Source organism: Annulohypoxylon truncatum (genome assembly GCF_022578515.1).
Source record: "Annulohypoxylon truncatum strain CBS 140777 unplaced genomic scaffold F4807scaffold_18, whole genome shotgun sequence".
NCBI classification, from domain to species: domain Eukaryota; kingdom Fungi; phylum Ascomycota; class Sordariomycetes; order Xylariales; family Hypoxylaceae; genus Annulohypoxylon; species Annulohypoxylon truncatum.
The window spans coordinates 412,320-432,877 of NW_025953804.1; the positions used below are offsets into that span (position 1 = coordinate 412,320).

The 20,558-nt window shown below is 47.1% G+C and overlaps 7 protein-coding genes across 7 annotated transcripts; 3 read left to right on the top strand and 4 right to left on the bottom strand.

The window, feature by feature from the left end:
- The first annotated feature begins 1,542 nt into the window (after nt 1-1,542).
- On the top strand, nt 1,543-3,368 carry F4807DRAFT_101833 (uncharacterized protein). Its single transcript, XM_047992639.1, has one exon. It carries the CDS (start codon nt 1,675-1,677, stop codon nt 3,214-3,216), a length of 1,542 nt encoding a protein of 513 aa, XP_047853769.1. The 5' UTR covers nt 1,543-1,674; the 3' UTR covers nt 3,217-3,368.
- A 1,371-nt stretch (nt 3,369-4,739) lies between these two features.
- Nucleotides 4,740-5,009, bottom strand: F4807DRAFT_460941 (uncharacterized protein; the record flags this gene model as incomplete). Its single annotated transcript, XM_048001605.1, has 2 exons — nt 4,740-4,757; nt 4,827-5,009. 2 exons carry the CDS (start codon nt 5,007-5,009, stop codon nt 4,740-4,742), a joined length of 201 nt encoding a protein of 66 aa, XP_047853770.1.
- A 1,219-nt stretch (nt 5,010-6,228) lies between these two features.
- On the bottom strand, nt 6,229-6,741 carry F4807DRAFT_460942 (uncharacterized protein; the record flags this gene model as incomplete). Its single annotated transcript, XM_048001606.1, has 2 exons — nt 6,229-6,488; nt 6,603-6,741. The coding sequence occupies 2 exons, from the start codon at nt 6,739-6,741 to the stop codon at nt 6,229-6,231; spliced, it is 399 nt and encodes a 132-aa protein (XP_047853771.1).
- Nucleotides 6,742-7,880: 1,139 nt separating this feature from the next.
- F4807DRAFT_427775 (uncharacterized protein) lies at nt 7,881-9,534 on the top strand. Its single transcript, XM_047998197.1, has 3 exons — nt 7,881-8,368; nt 8,449-9,060; nt 9,127-9,534. The coding sequence occupies exons 1-3, from the start codon at nt 8,023-8,025 to the stop codon at nt 9,381-9,383; spliced, it is 1,215 nt and encodes a 404-aa protein (XP_047853772.1). The 5' UTR covers nt 7,881-8,022; the 3' UTR covers nt 9,384-9,534.
- On the bottom strand, nt 9,535-10,710 carry F4807DRAFT_427779 (cytochrome c oxidase biogenesis protein Cmc1 like-domain-containing protein). Its single transcript, XM_047998198.1, has 2 exons — nt 10,375-10,710; nt 9,535-10,177 (listed from the first exon to the last, which is right to left on the bottom strand). The coding sequence occupies exons 1-2, from the start codon at nt 10,556-10,558 to the stop codon at nt 9,837-9,839; spliced, it is 525 nt and encodes a 174-aa protein (XP_047853773.1). The 5' UTR covers nt 10,559-10,710; the 3' UTR covers nt 9,535-9,836.
- A 208-nt stretch (nt 10,711-10,918) lies between these two features.
- Nucleotides 10,919-15,054, bottom strand: F4807DRAFT_427781 (uncharacterized protein). The gene is made up of 3 exons (XM_047998199.1): nt 14,400-15,054; nt 14,113-14,306; nt 10,919-14,047 (listed from the first exon to the last, which is right to left on the bottom strand). Exons 1-3 carry the CDS (start codon nt 14,669-14,671, stop codon nt 11,013-11,015), a joined length of 3,501 nt encoding a protein of 1,166 aa, XP_047853774.1. The 5' UTR covers nt 14,672-15,054; the 3' UTR covers nt 10,919-11,012.
- Nucleotides 15,055-17,492: 2,438 nt separating this feature from the next.
- Nucleotides 17,493-20,145, top strand: F4807DRAFT_101904 (LNS2-domain-containing protein). Its single transcript, XM_047992640.1, has 2 exons — nt 17,493-18,158; nt 18,217-20,145. Exons 1-2 carry the CDS (start codon nt 17,690-17,692, stop codon nt 20,067-20,069), a joined length of 2,322 nt encoding a protein of 773 aa, XP_047853775.1. The 5' UTR covers nt 17,493-17,689; the 3' UTR covers nt 20,070-20,145.
- Nucleotides 20,146-20,558: the final 413 nt, after the last annotated feature.

Sequence of the window (20,558 nt, forward strand, 5' to 3'; positions counted from 1 at the left end):
TGCAGAAGCCTTTGCCTTCATAAGATTCAACGTAAGCTGAAACGTCCAGACACTGCCACAATTCGAGCTTCGACGCCACAAGAAGCCCATAACTACCCAGGTAGGGATTTCATCCGACATTACTCGGAACATTCAAAACTAGTAACGGAGACAATATATGTATGTCAGCGAGGCTACAGGAGTATATAGTTAAGCATGCATAGTAACACGGCGATCTCGGGCTTTCCACATTGTCGGTAACAGTACTCCGGACCTGGTGGTATTGAATATGGCCCCTTTAATATTTTTATACCTACCTCAATAATTCGCAAGACCGTCAGTATAGTACGCAGTAATCCTTACAAAGCTCATCATAAGATTCCTTCTATCGTTTCTGCAGATAAAACCTTCCTAGCTTCTTGACTGTCATAGAGCGTTGGCTCGCCCCCATGGCAGTTTGGTACTGTACTTCTATTTTGATCGGCGATCATCATTCGATGGAATTATTATAAACATTAATGATATAATAGTAATCTTTAGTTACCTATCTATCCTAACGTTACGAGAGCCTCATATCCTTTTTCAGCAGAGCCTCACACATGTTTCATGCTAGGTTGCAAGGTGGTAATGACTGGGGGATCGAAAAGATGGACTGTTCATCAACATTTTCATTATAAAAGGCTAGTGTTTTCCTACGTACATTTCTCTGTTATTAACCCATTTCAAAGTATAACACTTTCCCTCGATATCTGTTTGCTATTTGTTTAGGCATTTTCTCGACTATCATGCCTTCTACGGATCAGAAGCTTAGTGTGGGAAACACATATCAGTAAGTAATATACTTAAATAGTGATATCTTCAGCCTATAATTCCTTTTTAAACTTACCTAACTCGATGCGCTTTAGTGAACCGGATAGCCACCAACCAGATACTCACCACAACCTCTTCCTTCCTTCAAATGAGCCGATACGTTCTCGCTTAGAAGACTTCATCCAAGAACCGCCAGAGGCAGGGAATAGGAATGTTATTTTGCCTGACAAATGTTCCAATTGTAGTATGACTATCAAACACAGTTCCGAACGTATGAAGAAGGAAATAGAAAATATTACCCGCGGACTTGACGGGTCTACAAGTTAGTTGTCCCTATTCTATCTACTATGGTACTATAGACTGATCAGTCTCAGAGTGCGACTCTACTCAGACGAAAACCGGCTGAAATACTTGATACACCCATATGGATTAAACCTTATTCAAAATATGGTTTTACATATTAAAGTAAAGAGACACGATGAAGAATATCCTCGCATAATCCAGCATTTCAGCTCGGACACGTTTAAAAAAGGGGGATCTCCTGTCTGGCGAGGGGCATATGGGAAAGGGGAACATCTTATGATTGAATTAACGAGGCTACTGTTCTGGAATATAAGCATATGCAGTTATGTAGGTATGAACCGAGAAACAGGGATGCGTTTAGGGGGTGGGATAGTTGCTTGAGAGTTCATCACGTGCCTACGCGCCTGCTGTGCCTCTACACACGCGTCAGGGGTATCTTATTTATGGACAGTGGACACGATGTAGACGCGTGGTTCTCTCTTGTGTCTCTTTTCCTTACAATTCACCACACTTTCATTTAGCAATTAACCTGATTTACTAACTCCATTACCATAACCCGAAAACATATCTTCCACCTTACTAATGGCTTCTACACATGTTCAGCCCTCTCGATTCCAGTGGAAACAGTCCAAGCTCGGAACCTGGGAACGAGAAGCTGATGAGTGTGAGACATTCTATATACAATTGAAGAGGAATGGCAATGCCTATTATCCAATCATCGGCTGCGCATCTTTCGTGACTAAGTCCCCTGACACAAGAACGACCGACGAAGCGGACAGAAAAGAAAATGGAGTAAGGCGTATGGTCTATGATGCTCTACTGAAAGCATGGGAGGTACTCTGCTATGAACATCCAACCTTGCGTTCTCGTATCGAACATGATAAGGCAAGTGGGATATGCAGAAGGGTGTACTCAACATTTCAAGACGTGGACGAACAAAAGGTTTGGTTGAATGCAACATTCAAGGCTATATACACGGACGAGGACCCTCTCCAATGGTTCAATAGTCAAGAACACTCTTTTGACGGCTCAAGACTCCTCGTCGTTACACCTGAAAACAACAATGATTTTCACCCAACAATCTTCTTACAATGTCCACATGACATTACGGATGGTGTTGGTATTCTCCAACTAGTCGACCAGCTATTCCAACACGCAGCTCGTGCTTATGAACAAGGCGATCAGTATACCTTACCGGCATGGGGTGACGAACATGAAAGGCTTTCTCCAGGCCTACGGCTTGCTGCAACGCTTCCGGAAACCCCATCTGAAGCCCAAGTGAAGCGCTTCGCCGAGATTCAAACTCAGAACGGGTCGATTTATACGCATCCCGGCCTCCTTAGCCTTCCGCCAAGTTCCTCTACTGCCGCTTCGAGTGGCAAGAGACATCGCCTATCAATTTTTGTCCCCCAAGCTATCACGAGTCAAATCATTCGTAAGTGCAAGGAAATTGCCCCTGGAGTCAGCGTGACGCACGTTTTTATGTCGGCTCTGGCAATGGCCTTGTCTGAAATACAGCCCCGGAAGGAGGAGTCGTATGCGGTTCGCTATGTCAACCACAGTATGATTAACTTACGCCCTTACTGCCAAACCCCTTACAGTACCCCTGCGCATGCGGCCGCTCCCTACCACACCGTCTCTGCACAGGCACTAGGCATAGACTTGATCGTCCCAGGTCCCTCAAATGACGCCAAGGACGAGGGACGGGTAAACGAACTGCGAAAATTAGCAATCCAGGTGCGAGACTTTTATAAAGCAGTTCGCCCAGCGTCCATGCAAGATGAACAGGTGGTCCTGTCTCCTTTGATGTTCGCGAGTCTCACAACACCGCCTGGCTCGGACCCTCATGCCGTATCCGACCCCCCATTTTGCCCAGCTGTGATTTCCTCGATTGGAAACATAGGCTCAATAGTGTCGGCAACCCACGGAGCTTTTGAGCTTACAAACGTCTGGGCTGCCAGCGAACCTATTGGGGCTGGAGTGGCTATGTTTCTCGACACCTGGAATGGGAAGATTGAACTTTCCGGGGTATTTGACACGAGATATCATGATGCGGAATATATTAAGAAGTTTTTGGGACGTATCTTGGACTGCGTTTCCAGGGGTTTGGATGTTGATGAGTAGGTGGTATACTCCCCCTATTCACGCCATTGCTGTCGACTAAAAGGGGCAAGAAGCTTAATCAAGGGCAGTACGAGTATCATGATTGCGATGGTAACAAGTAACATACTCGGTTGGCATTGGTTTCGCGTAGTGTTTACAGCTAAAAAAGATGCAGTTTAGACAATATTTATGCCGTTCATTGTGTAATCATCAAGTTGGTAGTGCTAACCGATCGCTGACTAAGTGACCAAACCCCCTTTTATTCTAATGAAGCTTTTGTTGTCAAATCGAAGCAATATCGTATCTCACGTTTACTGGGAATTGTTTAAGCAGGCAGTTTGCTTTTGACAGACCTAAATGAGGAGGTGGTATAATTACAATAAATTGAAATTATGAAGTATTCGCGCTCGCGTTCTGACATTATCTCGCGATGATATTGAAATTGGTTGAGAAGATCGAGTCTGTATCCTAACTTCTTAGATTCATATACGTTGGGGCAAGCTGCCTAAGCGAAACCCATATATAGGATGGTTGAGCTTATCGTGTCCATTCTCCAATCAAACCTAGGACGTTTTGTGCATATTCCTACGAGCTACACCTCGAAAAAGAGGCATTTGTACACGTAATTCTTACTTCCTTCTCAACATTTCGCTGCACGATTTGACAATAGACCCATTTTTCATCAAACACCCAATCCTATTGCAACACTATCGAATATGTAAGCGGATGATCTCTGGCCATTCGGAAGCAGTTTCGACAAATCTAAAACCAGCATTGCGATATTTTCGAGATTATCCCGAGAGAAATCTTAGTATCAAGCCCCTGCAGAAGACGGGATCTCTAGGCGGGATGGTCAATAAAGTTGAGATATTGTTACGCGAGCTAAGAAACAAGAAACAAGAAATCCACAAATGCTTAATTAATGACGATAAATACAATACGAGGTGCTGTTGTGTTAACAGCGTGTACTTAGATAGCTTGGGAAACGACGACTATGACCAACAGATGCGCATGTTACCATGGTTCAACAAGCAGCGGAAAAATCAAACCCGCATTAAGACACTCCGAAGAATAGCGTTTCATCTAGGACATGACAACGAAAACATGACGGATGTGGTGGCAACGAGTTGCCGTACGAGGTGTTATGGATTTGTTTTCTCAGGACAGCCTTATGGGTCTTGCTATACTGTTTGGTCATCTATGCTGTCCTGGGACCAGAAAACAACAGTTATGTATAAATTTAGTGCTGATCTCTGTACGACCAACATAGATCTTAAGATATACGTGTTTATCCCGTGGATATAAATTAAAGGTAGATTTTATAATTCATGAGTACCGATTAGAAGCTGAAGGATTCAATTTGTTGAGCTATCTGACTCAGTTTACTCCATCATATTTGTAAACATCAACGAAAGTCTTGAGAGCTCTTCATCCTTCTCAATTTTCAAGCATGCTCTCACTTCACCGGCGACTCATATCCGGTCTCATAGCCATGGCCGCTTTTCTCTCCGTCTGTGGAGACGTGGTTAGTCTTGGAAGACATCTTAGTCTCGCCCTTCGGCCTATATCAAATCGTTAGCTTTGCTCTAAGTTCAAGGAGAGACGATTGTGTTATTGTGGCAGTGGCTTACACAGCAGTTGGCGCAAGGGGATCCGTTGACATATACCCAGTTGTTACAGTTGTGGGAGAGGAAGTATTTGCAGCGGTACTTGTAGTAACCGCCGCTGGAAGTGGTACCGGAGCTGGAGGCTTGAGAGCCCGCGGGTTTCCCGCTGGAAGAGTGGGTAGTCTGAGTGTTCTCGGTAGGAGCCATTGGATTTACTTGTCAGTTTTGTTTATTATGTTGCTTGTCCTGTAGTTCTGAGTGTTTGTTATCTACTTGAAGGAATTGAAGAACTTCCCAGAGTCTCAGAGCTGTTTAAATAATATTCTTCATGTTACAATGATGCTTCACGTACAATCATATCTGATTAGAATGCACTCAGAAATCACACCATGACCGATGTTAGCGTTTAGAATAGTCATCCATCATCAGTCTCTTGCCATAGTTTAACAATAGGTAGGAGGAGATTCAAGTATGGTTTCTCAAAGTTCAAGTGAGTGAACTACTAGATATGTGTGTAGTATCACAAGTTATGTGTTTCAGGGTACTTGGTGCTGGCTGGATGATGATACATCGTAATACACGTTTTCGGACAACATTTAACACAATTAGGGAATGCAGATGTGTAACAATGAATAATACTTCCAAACGATGACATAATTAGATCTGACACTCTATCTAGACACCTCATGGTGTTAAAAGTCTAAGTAGTCTGTTGGGGAAGAAATAGCTAGAGATTTGTGAGGATCGGAGTCCCGTTGACGGCTGCCCCTGAGATAGAGAAGACACATGGCTAGGTATTCTTGTATGTATTTCACGTTTCCTAAGCGATAGGACATAGCTCATGATCCTCACGCTAAAATAATGTTTCTTTATCTCTATTTTCGTATCGTGGTGCATTGTAACATGAAAGATTTGGTGCAGAGGACTAGGACAGTAGGATTGAGATTGAGTCCATGCTGATGTGGCAATGGGTGGATCTCTGTATATTGTCGAATATTTTGGTAGATTTATGAATGTGTTCTCTATGCTAACACAATATCCCTTCAGTGTTTTTATAGAGGACCATGTCTTTTTAGAAGCTCAGCTCCAATCAGACATGGGGGCTTCCCTTACACTAGTTTGTCTATGCTGTCTTAGGACCAGCAACCAATAATTAAGTGCGACTATAGTGTTGGCTTCTGTATTCATCATTCAGGCCTCAAGACATGGATCATACATTCAACTATACCATGAATATAAATTAGAGATAATTTTCCTCATAAATCGTAGTTGTCAAAGTCAATAGCTCTCGATGCGTCGAACTACCTACATACCTCCGCAAGCTTACTCCCGCTACAAATGCACATGATAAAGTAAATCTTAATAATTTTTCATTCCTACGAAACCCCTAACTTATACTAAAGCAACAACACCAGAACGGCCTTACTCATTTGCCATCCTTGGCGTACTTGTCTTTTTCTTCCGGCTTGCACGTGTGTGGCCGGTCATCAATCCAGCAGTGGCACTTCTCACATTGAACGATGTCTCCATGCGATTTTCCGTCCCCTACTGGTGACTCGTACCCAGCTTTTCCGTCATGACCTTTTTTGTCCCCCTCCTTAGAGGCCTTGTTCGTATCAGAAGGCATTTTATTTTCCTCCTTTGATCGGGGTCTCCTTCCTTGATCTTCTAGTCTCGACCCTCTGCCTAAATCACAGCATCAGCATTCTTTGATCAAATGAGAGATGGTCGTATTCTTATGCCAGCGGCTTACACAACAGTTTGCGCAAGGGGATCCGTTCACGTAGACCCAGTTGTTACAGCTATGGGTCAAGAAATATTTGCAGCGGAACTTGTAGTAGCCGCCACTGCTGCTGGTAGAAACACCGTCTTTGGTGCCCTCAGTTTTCTCGCTCGAAGATGATGAGCTGGTGGTTTGGGTGCTGGCAGTCGGTGCCATTGAAGAAAGTGTTGTAAAGTACGTTTGTATTTTCGCTGTGAGTTGTGAATGTGTATGAAGAAATTGGGAACCTCTCAGGAACTCAGGGTTGTTTAAATATCTTTTCATGTTACAAGAGATGTTACAAACTCCATTGTCATGTACGATGGATACAGGAATCATTACCATTGTACACGACGAGCTGTCTCCCAGTCAGCCTTTAGACTATATTCAAACAAAAACTTCGATAATTCATGGCTGTCGTGTCTTCTATCATGATATTATAAGATAAGTGAAGTAGTCATCTTTGTATGCAAATTGCAACGATGCATAGTCATACGAGTGTTCCTCGAGACACGTAGGATATGATTAGAGAATACGTATGAGGGAGAGTGTGAGATGATTTAATGAGACGGCATAGTGAAATTAGGGATTCTCTCTAGATATCTTAGCAGTAGGAACGCTTTGATGTGTAGGACAGTACGATGGTGTTAGAGATGGATCTGGTCTGTTGGAGGAGGTAGCCCCTAATTAAGAGGCCTATTGGTAGCTGGCTTAGAGTAGAGTAGAGTAGATAAAGGGCTCTCCCTACTCGTTTATCGTGTTTCTTGAATTTAGAGTACTTTGGAACTTATCATGCAAGGATGTCATTGTGTCTTCAGTCATTATTACGTTGATTTGATACTAATATGGCAATGTTCAGCAAGCTTTGCATTATCGAGTTGTTTTTGCCGATCGGTCATAGATGGCTTCTCTATATGCAATTGTGATATTTCTTGTTGTGACAAGCAAAACCCGAAAAGAGATGCTACAAGCTTTGTACGATTTAAGCTGCTCAAGCGTGGTACGTAGAGGAAGTATCTTTCTTGGATTGACCACAAATTGGTGATGCTAAATCACCCGAATAAAAAATTAGAAAATACTTGACTACGTCTCTAAATACTATTACGATTTCAAAATCAAGTAAGTAAGAAAGAATAGAAACGCTTTACAGGAGCTTAGCAAAACAGCAACTAGATCATAGGTATGAAGCTCCAGACCCTAATTGTTGAATGTCGTTGAATGATATCCATTAATAGACCCCTGACACTAGAGCTATGACCCCCTACCCGGATCTTCGGGACCTAATCTAGTTCAGGATAAGCGCATTATGGCGGCGACATCGGCGGTGAAATTTTGAATTGCCCAGTGCCAGGTGTGAATCATCCTCCAAGCTTATCATTTATCAGGAAAAAAAAAGGGTCTCGATATTCTGCCCTTCCATAAAATAGCAACCCCAAAACAACACTCTCTTTATAACTTATGAACAGAATTTCATTTAGGGGAAAGGTCTCTAACCTGAATCAATTAGCTTTCGGACTTTCTAGATTTGTTTCTTCATCAATTTGGAATTTCAATATGGCTCCTACGATCTTACATTTGCGTTCTGAGGACAAGCCCCTCGAGCACCGCTCAGCGCTCACCCCCACCACAACCAAGGCATTGATCGACGCTGGCTACGTTGTCAATGTTGAGAAGAGCCCTGTCCGTATCTTCGACGACGAGGAATTCAGCGCTGTGGGTGCTACGCTGGTTCCCACTGGCAGCTGGCGTGATGCTCCCAAGGAACACATAATTGTCGGGCTCAAGGAACTTCCGGAAGAGACCTGTGAGTTACTTTAGTTATATGTCCTTCTGCTTTCGTGCGTACTTCGGAGACATGGAAGTTAAACTTTGATAATTATACAGTCCCCCTTAAGCACGTCCACGTCCAATTCGCCCACTGCTACAAGGGTCAAGGCGGCTGGGAGACTGTCCTGGCCCGGTTCCCTCGCGGCGGCGGCACCCTTCTCGACCTCGAATTCCTACAGGATCCCGCAACAGGGCGTCGAGTCGCAGCATTCGGTTACCAGGCTGGCTTCAGCGGTAGTGCACTGGCGATCAAGAACTGGGCCTGGCAACTGACGCACCCGGGCGAGCCCCTGCCGGGCGTCGAGAGCTACCCGAACGAGGAGGCGCTGGTTACGGACATCAAGAAGGACCTCGAGGCCGGCCAAGCCAAGGCCGGGCGACAGCCCCGCGTCATCGTCATCGGTGCTCTAGGCCGATGCGGTCGCGGCGCTGTTGATCTGTGCCTCAAGGCGGGTCTGCCCACAGAGCAGATCCTCAAGTGGGATATGGCGGAGACGGCTAAGGGCGGTCCCTTCAAGGAGATTGCCGAGAGCGATATCTTTGTCAATTGCATTTACTTGTCATCTAAGATTCCCCATTTCGTCAACCTAGATTCTCTTAAGGAGCCCGGACGTAATTTGAGCGTCGTATGCGATGTCTCCGCTGACACGACCAACCCCTTTAACCCTGGTGAGTTACCTCTTCTGGTTTATTTTTCTTGCTTCCGCGGAGAACCAGTACTAATATTTTTGCCAGTCCCGATCTATACCGTCGCGACAACATTCAGCAACCCCACAGTACCCGTAGAAGGTCTAGAGAACCCGCCCCTGAGCGTCATCAGCATCGACCATCTGCCAAGTCTTCTCCCCAGGGAGTCTTCAGAGTCTTTCAGCAACGACTTACTACCCTACTTGCTGAAGCTCAACGACTGGCAAAACAACCCGGTGTGGGCCGGCGCTTACAAGCTGTTCCAGGAGAAGGTGGCTACGTTGCCTAAGGAGGCGTTGAATTAGGGTTATAAAAAGTCATGAGCTGGGATAAGAGACATGACTGCTGGGAAGAAAAGGTCGGCGTTACTGGATACCATGTGTAGACAAAAAGCACATTAGAAAAGACTCAATGATGATTTCGCAAGATCCGTGGGTTGCATGACTAAAATGAGGAATCGCATAGTCATGTATCATGTTATGTCGTGCGTGGTGTGGTAAATTTGATTCAACTCTATCGTACCAGTAAATTCGTGAACTGTCGTCATAATACTCGTGGAATTATTGACATGATTATGTCTCAGATCAACATCCCCTATGACTCCCTTTTCGTGATATACACACGACGTGGAGAAGTGCATCAGAACCCGAATCCCAAACTTTGTACAATAATTTGCCGCCGGTAAACGCCCAAATATGCATACCACATACCACAGCACATGTTATTCCTCCAGTCACCCCTACACATGCACCTCCTCGTCACCGTTTCCCATCTCCCTCTCCCTCATCTCCCCTCCTCCTAGCAAACCCACCAACCCGTTCCGCCCGCCCCAGCTTCTCCAGCTCGCGCTTGACCTCCTCGGGGTCGCGGGCCGGCAGGCCCCACCACTCGCGGTGGAAGGCCTCCTGGTCGAGCTTGCGGCGCTCCTTGAGCTCGCGCTCGCGGGCCCGCTGCTGCCGCTGCGCGAACCACTGCTCGCGCGCGCGGTCGTGCTCTTCTGGAGTCGCGTGCGCCAGCATGCACCTGTTCATGCGCCGCGACGCCTCGCGGCACGCGAACGGGATCGTGATCGTGCGGTTGCGGGCGCAGTCTGCGAAGGCTGTTTTCGTTTCGGGGTCAGCTTTTTTAGCTCTTGCTCTGTCTGCAACTTGATCCCTTTTGCTGGGGGGAGGGGAAGAGGGGGTTGGTGGTTGTGTGAAGAGAGAAGCGTCTTCCGTAGAGGAAGGACGGCGGTGGGGTTATGTGTATGTGTAGAGGGCGAGGAGTATTGAATAGAGAAGAGAAGAGGTGACAAACCTTTGATCTCGTCTGAGCACATTTCCCTCACTCGCGCATTGAATACTTCCCGGACCTGTGCCTCCTGACTTGCCGACAGCGGTAACGGGTTCCGCGAAGGCATCGGTAAGCCCCCACCATCTCTCGTAGCACTGCTGCTGCCGCCGGGGGCTATCGGAGGTTGTTGAGCTGCCATTGCGGCCATGGATCGTGGGTTCTCGGCCGTTCGTAACACGGAAGAATCGGAGGATGTGACGAATTGTGTATATTATCGTGCCGTTACTATAATGTCTCCATGTGTTAAATGTTGAGTCCCCCTCGCCGCAATTTTGGGTTCGTTAATGGCGATTATACTAGTCGGTGGTCTGATCAGTCGAAGCTCTGCAGCTGTACAATTGCATTTAGCGGTTTTGCCAATATTCACCGCTTGCCAAGTCGGTTACAAGAATTGAGGGACGTAAATTGACATAAGCAGCTTATGTAATTACTAGGTACGGATACGACAGGGAGTATCGACCTCATCACTTACAAACATGCCATTCACGAGATTTAAGATAAAATTTACTTAGAACGCAGATAAGTCATGATATTGCTTTTCTCATGAACGACTTCATTCCTGATGTCGTTCCTAAAACTACTTCTACGTAGTTAGTTTCGGCCTAGGGTCTCTCCTCAGCCGTAGGCGTGCTCGGAGCCAACTCATCTCTCGCTAGATCCAAGCTCTCCTTTTCTTTTCCAGCCTTTTTCTTCATGCTAAACCTGGAGCCCCAGTTCACTGACTTGTCCTTAACATGTCTGCTCGCACTTGTGGGCCCCAAAGATGGACTGCTGTGGAGGCTGTCGTAGCTGCGACCAGGGGCAAGACCAACACCACCGCCACTGCTGTCCTCGGCGTATTCGTCAAAGCTGCTACGCTCAACGGACGCGTTTTTATCCGAGTTAGTAACGCTGCTAGGTCCCTTCTTAGCCCCTAATCCCCTAACGGAAGAGAAGCTAAACTTCGAGGAACTCCCTTTCCGTAGGAGCTTCCTGAACCCACTTTCCTGGTCCTTACTTCCAGGCCCGACCGCTTGATCAGAAGGAGTATTCGAATGAGTGTGTTCTAAGTTGAGTGACTCGCGCGATTCGGTGATGGACGGTGTGCCGATAGAGTAGATATCGCGGGACTTCCGAGGCTCCGATGGGGTCTCATCTATAGATGGTGCCGCAGCCTCAGACACGTCCGATAAGGAAATACGCGGTTTTTTCTCCTTGGCCAACTCCTTATCCTTGGATTTAGCCCTTGTTTTCGTTGGGTCCCCATGCCCCCTATCCATCTCCTTATCAGGCTTAACACGGAATAACCCTGCCATGAAGCTAGGCGCAGCCGGATTAAGGCGTTGACTAAGCGTCTTGGACGAGGGTTTGGTTCCAATAACTCCCACCTGACTGGGCGATGCGTGCAGCAGATCAGAATCATCTAGTATCTCATCGTCGGCATCGGCTAGAGTAGTCTTTAATACAGAGGGCGACCCGTGGAGGGAAGGTCTCCTGGACGGATTCTGCGAGGCCCACGGATTATCATCTCTCGACCAAAGTCGGTTGGGCTGTGGGCCTCGGCCCCAGATGGAGCTGCTGTCGGTTGATGGACGAGGCAACTCGGAAGATGCGATAGAGACAGGTCTCGGACTGCTTGGGTCGCGTTCAGAAAAGATGTTGCTTCCCATACTGTTCGTATTCGTGGCGAGACCTATTCTGCGTGAAGGTACGCCTCGCGCACTCGGGCTACTGATCTCCGGGAGATCTGGGCCAGCAGAATTTCGGTTGAACATGTTCCAACCGGAGGAGAAACTGATTCGCCGCTTGCTCGGACTAGCATCTCCATCTTCGGCTTGACGTGGTAAGGATTGCGTCTGGCCGGCCTTCAAGGTGCCCAAAGCCGGTGGTTCATCAACCGGCTTAGACCCGCGGTGAAGCCACGGCAAGAATGTCCGTCTGTTTGTAGCTTGAATCGGAGGGGCGATGGGAGATGATGCAGGGTTAAGATCACCTCTGAGTCCTTTGAGTGAGCGACGCTCACTATTCTCGCCAGTGTATTGCGAGAAGGGTAAATGGTGAGAAGAGCCGTGTGGGCTAGATAAAATGCTAAGTGATCGAGCCGAAGAGGCTGGTGATTGCGGGTCATTCTCGGGCGCAAATGGCGAACCGAATGTATTATGACGACTTGGTCGAGAGCCGGGACTAGGTGGCTCGTCGTCTATCAGGTCATCAAGCATTCCTGCAGGTAGGAGAGACGTGGCGGTAGGACTAAGCGGTGCAGCACCGCTGAGATGCCGCATACCTTCGTCTTCGAGTAGGTCGTGGAAATCGGGATTGTGTTCTAAATAAGGACCCTGGGCAAATCCAGGCGGGATTGTAGGAGGACGAGATGGTCCAAATGTTGCGGAGGGTCCGTAGGGTCGTTCGATCATCGTGAATGACTGGACGGGCGAGGGGATGGCTACGTTAGAAAGTGAATTACTGTTTCGGCTTCGTCGCTTGAGTTGGTTCTGCGTTCCGAGATCGAAATCAACCCCGGAGGAATTTGCCTGGTTATACATATAGGGAAGACCGGTTTGCTGTGCTGCCGCCAACTGAGTCTGCAACACGGTTTCGTAGTCGTTGACCATCCGTAGCTTCCTGTTGGCAGAAAAGAGCCGTCGCTGTAGATCCCTAGCCCTGATCTCCCACTCTCTTTTAATCTGACGGTCCGTCTCGCGCCATTCTTCGCTTTCCTCTCCACCGGGCAGTTTCTTTCTCTGCTCTTCGGCTTCTTTGAGTTCCTTGCTCTTTTCCTTGAGCTCCATTTCTTCCTGGGCGAGACTCGCCTGCGCTTGAGCAATCTCGGCGCGTAGCTCCTCAGCTCGAGCGTCGGCATCCTTTTGGCAGGAATTCATTTCTTTTTCGAACCCGGCCTGGCGCTTTAGCATCGATGCCATATCTTTTTCCCACTTTGCTATATCATCATGGAGCTTTTGTCTCTCAGCCTGCTTGTCCTTTAATAGCTTTTCTTTCTGGGTCTTTCGTTGCTGTGCGCTTCTCATGGCCCTCTCCGTGGATCCCATTTCCCTCTTCAATTTTTCTGTCATGTCATCTTTCTCTTTTTGTATACGTCTCTTCGTCTTTTTCTCCCCTGCTAACTCATCCACTAATTCCTTATGTTCTTTTTCATCCTTGGCAATTTGCGCCTGTGTTTCGTCAATTTCCTTCCGGATGCTCTCGAATCGCTGACCTAGTTCCTCTAATGATTCATCCGATTCTTTAGTCAGGGCTTCCTTAACAGACTGATCCATGCTTGTCGTAGAAGGCGAGTGTTTCCGCGTTAGTGTATTTCGCCTCGTGTTGGATAAATTGCTTGAGCTGGCCTCACGCGTGACGCCGGAATTGTCGGGAATAGAAGCGGTCTCTACACCGGCAGCTGGGGTTCTCGTTCCTCCATCTTCATCCGCGTGGTCGTTGGGCATGGCGAGTTGCTGCTCCTCGGGGACAAAGTTGGACGGTAGGCGACCGTCTCCAAGCTGAGGGCGACCATCTCTCGCGTATGTCCTAAGCCGTATAACGCGACTACCTGCCTGGAAATTGTTATACCCTACAGCGATGACTCGGATGTTGTAGAAATGATTTGGTTTCAGGCCCGTCACGGTAATAGCTGTCTCTTGGTTGGCGGAATCGCCAACTACAATACGATGACCGTTAACTTCCTATGCGCAATCTCAAAAAATCCAACATCCAATTACTCACCATTAACGCCATTGACCTGGATGGTAAATTTCGCAACGGGTCGAGTAGGTAGTGGACGTGTCCAGTTAAGGGTTGCGGCATCGGCACGGATTCCTGCTAGCGACACATCGGGTGCATCAGGAACCTCGACACCGAGAACACCGATAAGTTCGTTGACAGACTTCCTTAAGGTCTGGACGGCTCTGTGAGCCAACCTATGATGCAGCGATGGCGTCAGACAAACGGAGAGACGCACGGGAAAACCGGGGAGCAGCAGGCTGCAGTTTACAGGACGGAAAGATACATACCACACAACAGCTAGACCGGTAACGAGCATATTGGCATGATAGAGGACTAAAACGTCGAGTCGTAATAATTTGGCGGCGTGGACGGAAAACTGGTAGATTTGGTAAGGTGTGGCCTGGGCCAGCTCGGGTGCTACAGCCCAGTAAAAGAGGACACAGCCGATGACAACTATCAAGTTCAGATGGGTCGTCTTAGGCTCAATAAACCACCAAGCCAACAGAGCGCACACGAACAGAACGGTAGGGACAGACGACGGCCATGGGGTCCATAACATATCGCCGTGATCGGGAGGCCAAACTATCGACAAAGAAAAGGAAAAAAAGTTTTGGCCCAAGAGGGAAGAGGGGGAGGGGAGAAATTAGAGAAATTAGGAACGTGAAGAACAACAAAAAGATTGGAAAATGTTTCCTCCTCTCGTCGAATTGCCTCTGCTGAAAATTGTGGGTACCTTCCGCTGCTTTTCACTGGGCTCTTAGGGAAGAATGGAGGAACGATGGAGCCCTCTGGAGGCTACATACAGCAGTCCAGGCAGTCATGCGGCGCTAAAACGTTCAATTTTTGGCGGTGACTATGGATACCGGTTACTCCAAGGCTGTTGAACTCTAAGCTTCCCATATTAGGTACCCTGTATGTTATTTTGTGCGTAGCCTTGGCGCTATTTCCCTACACGGGTATGATGTTGCGCTATTCTGTGAAAGCAGGAAAGCGCAATTGCTAGCAATTAAGCTTACTGCCGGCATACCTGCCTTCCGCGGTTATTATATAATCAAGGCTACCTACATAATTGTAATATGCTTAAATTAATATAACTGGCAGTTATAGTTGTAAGTGCATGTGACTTAAATCCCTTTCTCACCCCTTTCTCACGATAACCTCCAGTATCGGTGTCCCATACCTAGGTAAATCAACAGGCATACTAGCTATGTCATTATTGCTTACCTAGCATTACTACCTGAATAAGTGGGAAGCCTATTTTCATAGGTAATCAGTACTGTATCAGCTGTACTATGCGGTGGATACTTCATAAACACTCCATTATCCCATACCGTGCATACCGCGCGATCTACACCGCAGAATACCATAGTCAGCATCTCGGTACTGCTGTGCGACAATGCCCACGAAGCTTGACGAGAGCCCTATCCAATTGAAGTAGCTGTCCGGCAGTGGGAGTTGGCGCTAAGGAATGGTGTGCAGCCGTAGCTCCGATACCTCCAACATCGATATATCCGGATTCTAGCCTGCTGTGATACTCTAGTTGTAGATCGTAGAACACGCAAGGTTCTCCTATACGACAGAACTACGGACTATTATATGTCGTGATACACATCGCCTACGGCATAGCTCAGACGTACCGCCTCGATCGATTCAAATAGTACTTGTCAAGGCCCATATGTTTGCATGAAAGACGCAAATCCAAGGATCTTCTCACCATTGCCGTTTATGGCAGTTTCTCGCCCATCTCCCGAACCCGAACCCCACGGGGACCAGTACGATATATCAGCGGGAGCATACGCAGACACGATGGAGGTTGCCATGCAGATGCAATGCTGGTACGCTGTATGTTTTAGGTGGCCTAACGTTGCACCTTAGGATTTCGATTGACATGAGGAGCGAAGGTACTGGGCCATGTTTAGCTGAGCAACACACCGTTTCTATTCCTTTCAAATATAAATGAAACTGAAACAGCAAAACAACGCATATGTAATTACTATATACCTATTTTTTGCAAGATACGTAATATTTATATTGAATTGTTTCTATACAAATGTTCTACTTACGCCCAACTCTGTCTAGGGGGGCAGTTCAGTAGTCCCAAAGATCTTACACTAAAGTCACTCGGATCCTCTCCCGCGTATGAGAGGTCAGATGCATATCATTCATATGCACTTCGATGCATTCACGATCTCGGTCTCCAATAAGAACTAGAAGGCGTATCATCGAGATTTCTTACATGACCTAGCTATTCACCAATTGCGGATACACACATTACGATAATATAAATTCGGGTTGCTTTTCTAGAATTGCCCAACACGGTTGTTAGCTATGCCAAGCATGAATATCGTGTAGAGAGATGAAGAAAATAGCAAATAACTGTACTCGTATCGTGCTTCATTCCTATTAGGTACCTAATACCTAGGTAGGAGTTTAAGTGTTTGAAGTCTACTTTACTAATCACATAACTTCAATTCCAAAGCATTGATGCTTACCTACTAAATAGCTAAGTAAACTTCAACTATCGATATTATTGAAATTATCTAGATTCAATGTTGAAATTGCCTATGTATGCAGTTAAAGGCTATCTAGTATTCTTGCACTGTAATAATAAGACTTAAATACGAAACCATCTCGGCTTGTGGCGGTTAGTGCATCCTTTTTTATGGACTGAGTCAGCTGCAACCTCATCTAGGCCTTTAAACATAGAGCCGGAAGGATCAATCAGATGCTGTGTTTAGGTAACAATTTAGCGTGGATAACTCTATAACCCCTGTGGACTTAGCGCGTGGTCCCGCTGCACGTTCTTCTTGTAGATCCACTTTAGAAGAAGCATGTGTCATTGATCCGCGGCTTTGCTTGGGTGCTCGGCGGCAGCTCCCTAGGTACAGTTACCTACAAAGTACCTAGGCAACCAGGATTATTGATGTATGTACTGAACCTTGGGCGCCCCAAAAGCCAGAAACCAAAAACCAAAAACCAAAGACTTTGGGGTCAAATTTGTTCGCATAAATCATCCTGGTCGCTTTTTTCCCTCAACAAGCTCGCCGTTTATGATACCTCGTCCCACCAGCCCGGTTAATAGAAGATTACGACGTTCGTCATCAATCCTACTTCCACCGCTTTACCCTTCTCTTGACGCTCGTTTTGCTATTTACAACTTTCTATTAAACACAATGTTATAGATTTGGCTGTGGTCTATTCAATCTAGTTTTGGACTTTATCGATTTTGAGATCCTTAACTACGTCACCATCGAGAAAATCGTACCAACGATTCGGAATCCTTCAATCCCACCAAAACTGTCATCCCTCGCTCAACAACGCTCCAAAGTCATCCATCCATCTTACTCCGCTCTCTAATACACCAAGAACCTGTCTGCGACAGATATAATTCGATAAGTTTATACGTTGGAATATACGCAAAACTATTTCGTTCAAGATCCAAGTCTTCCTCAAAGCATTGTAAATTGTCGATCACTTCGATTCGGTTTATTGTTTTGGCATTTACCCCCTTTGCGCGGTCTTAGGACCTCAACATCACCACCCTTTTATTAGGAATCTTCCTCAAGTTCGGTTGAAGATGCAGTACGTTCGGAATATCAGCGACTCGGTTTCCACCGCTTGGAATTCGATCAATCCGGCCACATTGAGCGGAGCAATCGACGTGATCGTGGTCCAGCATGAAGATGGTACCTTGTGCTGTTCTCCTTTTCACGTCCGCTTCGGCAAGTTCTCGTTACTGCGACCCTACGAGAAGAAAGTCGAGTTCAGGGTGAACGGGATCAAGCAGAATTATGCTATGAAACTGGGCGAAGGAGGCGAGGCCTTCTTCGTATTCGAGACGAACGATACTATTCCCCAAAGCCTACAAACCTCGCCCCTTAGCTCCCCAGCTTCTAGCCCCCCGCTTAGGCCCGATAGATCCTACTCATCCAACGATCTACAAGAACCGGAGTTCCTACAGCTAGATGACGATACTAGGAACTCACGATCCATGTCTGTGTCACGACCTAAGCCTACCGTCCTCCCGTCTCAATCACCTCGTCCAGGTTCGTATCCGTAGAAGTCATGATCAAGCCCTTGAGATAATAGCTGACCCTATTATAGGCGTGATTGAACCTATTGCATCATCACCTGAGCTAGGTGGTGGACGGCCGACTTCAAGGGGTTGGCCTAATTCCCCGACTCGACCATCTCACAGTGACGAATCATTGCCAACGACCGCTCAGGTATATACCGACAACGATGACTCGAAGGACGAAGAATATGACCCTGATAGCACAATATCTATGAGTCAAAGATCGCGTAGTCCGCCTCCTTTGGCGCCTCGGGAAGCTATTCAACGAGCCTTGACTCTATCTAAGGAGCTCGAAGCTGTCAACATTCCAAGTCGAGTAACTGAGACGGGCGACCTAATGCTAGACATGACCGGGTATAAGGCGAGTGAAGAGGACGCGATAAAGGCAGAAATCCTAGCTCGCAAGATACTGGCAGAAGAACTTGAGGGCGATTATGACATTGGCGCATTGTTTGGCATGGACGAAGAAGGGAACCTTTGGATATATAGCAGCGAGGATGCGAAGGAAGCTGCAATGAAGAAGACGGTAGCAGCACTTAGACCATCGCCCACGCTTGCGATCGATGCGGCATCGGATCCCGGGTACCAAAGCGACGACTCAACAACGTCAACACAGGAGCCTTCCCACAGAAGAAGCGAATCCGACGTTGGGCACAGTTCGATCCAAACTCCGCCAACAACTCCAGGATCATCCTCAGTTGGAAATCCGAACAGGAATTACGCTAAGACCCTCCGATTGACTAGTGATCAGCTGAAGGCACTTAACTTAAAACCTGGGGAGAACTCGATGAGCTTTACTGTGAATCGTGCGACATGCCAGGCATATATGTACCTCTGGAAGCATGACACGCCTGTTGTCATTTCGGATATTGACGGCACTATCACGAAATCAGACGCGTTGGGTCATGTGTTAAACATGATCGGGAGAGACTGGACACATGCTGGTGTTGCCAAGCTCTACAGCGATATTGTTGAAAATGGGTACAACATTATGTACCTCACAAGTCGCTCAGTCGGGCAGGCCGATACCACGCGCGCGTATCTATATGGTATCACCCAAGACGGCTACCGCTTGCCCAGAGGCCCAACCATTTTGTCACCTGATCGGACTATGGCCGCGTTGAGGCGAGAAATTTATCTGCGTAAACCGCATGTGTTCAAGATGGCAACTCTACGGGATATTAGGAGTTTATACGACCCTGACAATCATTGCTTCTACGCAGGTTTTGGTAACCGCCTTACAGATCAGATTTCGTACCGGACTGTCGACGTCCCTCGAACTCGTATCTTCACCATCAACTCCAATGCCGAGGTCTCGCTGGACTTGCTGAGTCTCAATAAGTTGAAGCTCAGTTACATCAACATGACTGAAGTCGTAAACCACTTCTTTCCTCCTGTCAGCACACTAGTCAAGGGCGGCGGCGTCGACTTCACAGACTTTACGTACTGGAGAGATATGCCGTTAGAATTAAATGAATTCTCGGCTAGCGAGTCCGATGGTGATGTGGACGAGAGCGACGCGGACGAGGAGGAAGATGAAGATGTAGGGCAGATGGGTGACAGTTATCTCTCTAGAGGCGATGATGACGAAGAGTACGAAGATCCCGATGCCGGGGACAGCATCTTGAGTGGCGAGTACGAAGGGGAAGAGAACATGATGATTGAGGAAGATGGGTCCGATGCTGATGATGAAGAAGGTGATGAGGAAGGCGACCTTGAAGACGAAGAGGACGAAGTGGAGAAGGACGCGTCTGTTGCTCCCTACGTCCCCAGTTCTGCGAGTCGGCCTCCAGAGGCTGTCCGCGATGTCGATGCCGAACTTATTACCGGTATGAGAAATCTCGGTATTGATAAGGAAATGAAGGAGACAACGAGAACATAAGGCAATAATAGGATCAGTTCAAAGGACAAGCGGCCTACGTGGTGATACATGATTTAACATCAAAAGTCACAGCCGCCTTCCGGCATCGACTATCTTCAACAGCCAGTGCTTTGGGAAATTGTTGCTAGGGACATAGAGTGGATTGCATAGTGTTATAGGCATGTCACAATAGGTATCATTACTGTACTAGGGCAGATCGGTTGGGTTATGATTCGCATGCTGCTCGCAAGGAGCGCAGCCGGTGTATTTTTAGTCTCCAATGCTGCATAGCCGCATAGCGTTGGCGTTCTCAAGACAGGTAGGAGGCACACCTGTTCATAGATAACTAGATGTACATACAACCATACAACAAAGTTTGTCGTATCTCCCATGCATTCTCGGTCGATTCATCGTTAGTTTTTGTGAGGAACCAAAAAACGTTCCGTACGCATGTTCCTACCTAGGTACATACCGCTAATTCATCCATAGTAATAGTTCATGGGAAGCAAC

Bases quoted from the DNA above. Each gene is read 5' to 3' on its own strand.
- F4807DRAFT_101833 (XM_047992639.1), top strand. From the start codon at position 1,675: ATGGCTTCTACACATGTTCAGCCCTCTCGATTCCAGTGGAAACAGTCC.
- F4807DRAFT_427775 (XM_047998197.1), top strand. From the start codon at position 8,023: ATGAACAGAATTTCATTTAGGGGAAAGGTCTCTAACCTGAATCAATTA. The intron at 8,369-8,448 runs GTGAGTTACTTT...ATAATTATACAG, and splicing joins GGAACTTCCGGAAGAGACCT to TCCCCCTTAAGCACGTCCAC. The intron at 9,061-9,126 runs GTGAGTTACCTC...TATTTTTGCCAG, and splicing joins GACCAACCCCTTTAACCCTG to TCCCGATCTATACCGTCGCG.
- F4807DRAFT_427779 (XM_047998198.1), bottom strand. From the start codon at position 10,558: ATGGCCGCAATGGCAGCTCAACAACCTCCGATAGCCCCCGGCGGCAGC. The intron at 10,178-10,374 runs GTTTGTCACCTC...AAACGAAAACAG, and splicing joins GTGCTCAGACGAGATCAAAG to CCTTCGCAGACTGCGCCCGC.
- F4807DRAFT_427781 (XM_047998199.1), bottom strand. From the start codon at position 14,671: ATGTTATGGACCCCATGGCCGTCGTCTGTCCCTACCGTTCTGTTCGTG. The intron at 14,307-14,399 runs GTATGTATCTTT...GCTGCATCATAG, and splicing joins ACCGGTCTAGCTGTTGTGTG to GTTGGCTCACAGAGCCGTCC. The intron at 14,048-14,112 runs GTGAGTAATTGG...ATCGTATTGTAG, and splicing joins CCAGGTCAATGGCGTTAATG to TTGGCGATTCCGCCAACCAA.
- F4807DRAFT_101904 (XM_047992640.1), top strand. From the start codon at position 17,690: ATGCAGTACGTTCGGAATATCAGCGACTCGGTTTCCACCGCTTGGAAT. The intron at 18,159-18,216 runs GTTCGTATCCGT...ACCCTATTATAG, and splicing joins GTCTCAATCACCTCGTCCAG to GCGTGATTGAACCTATTGCA.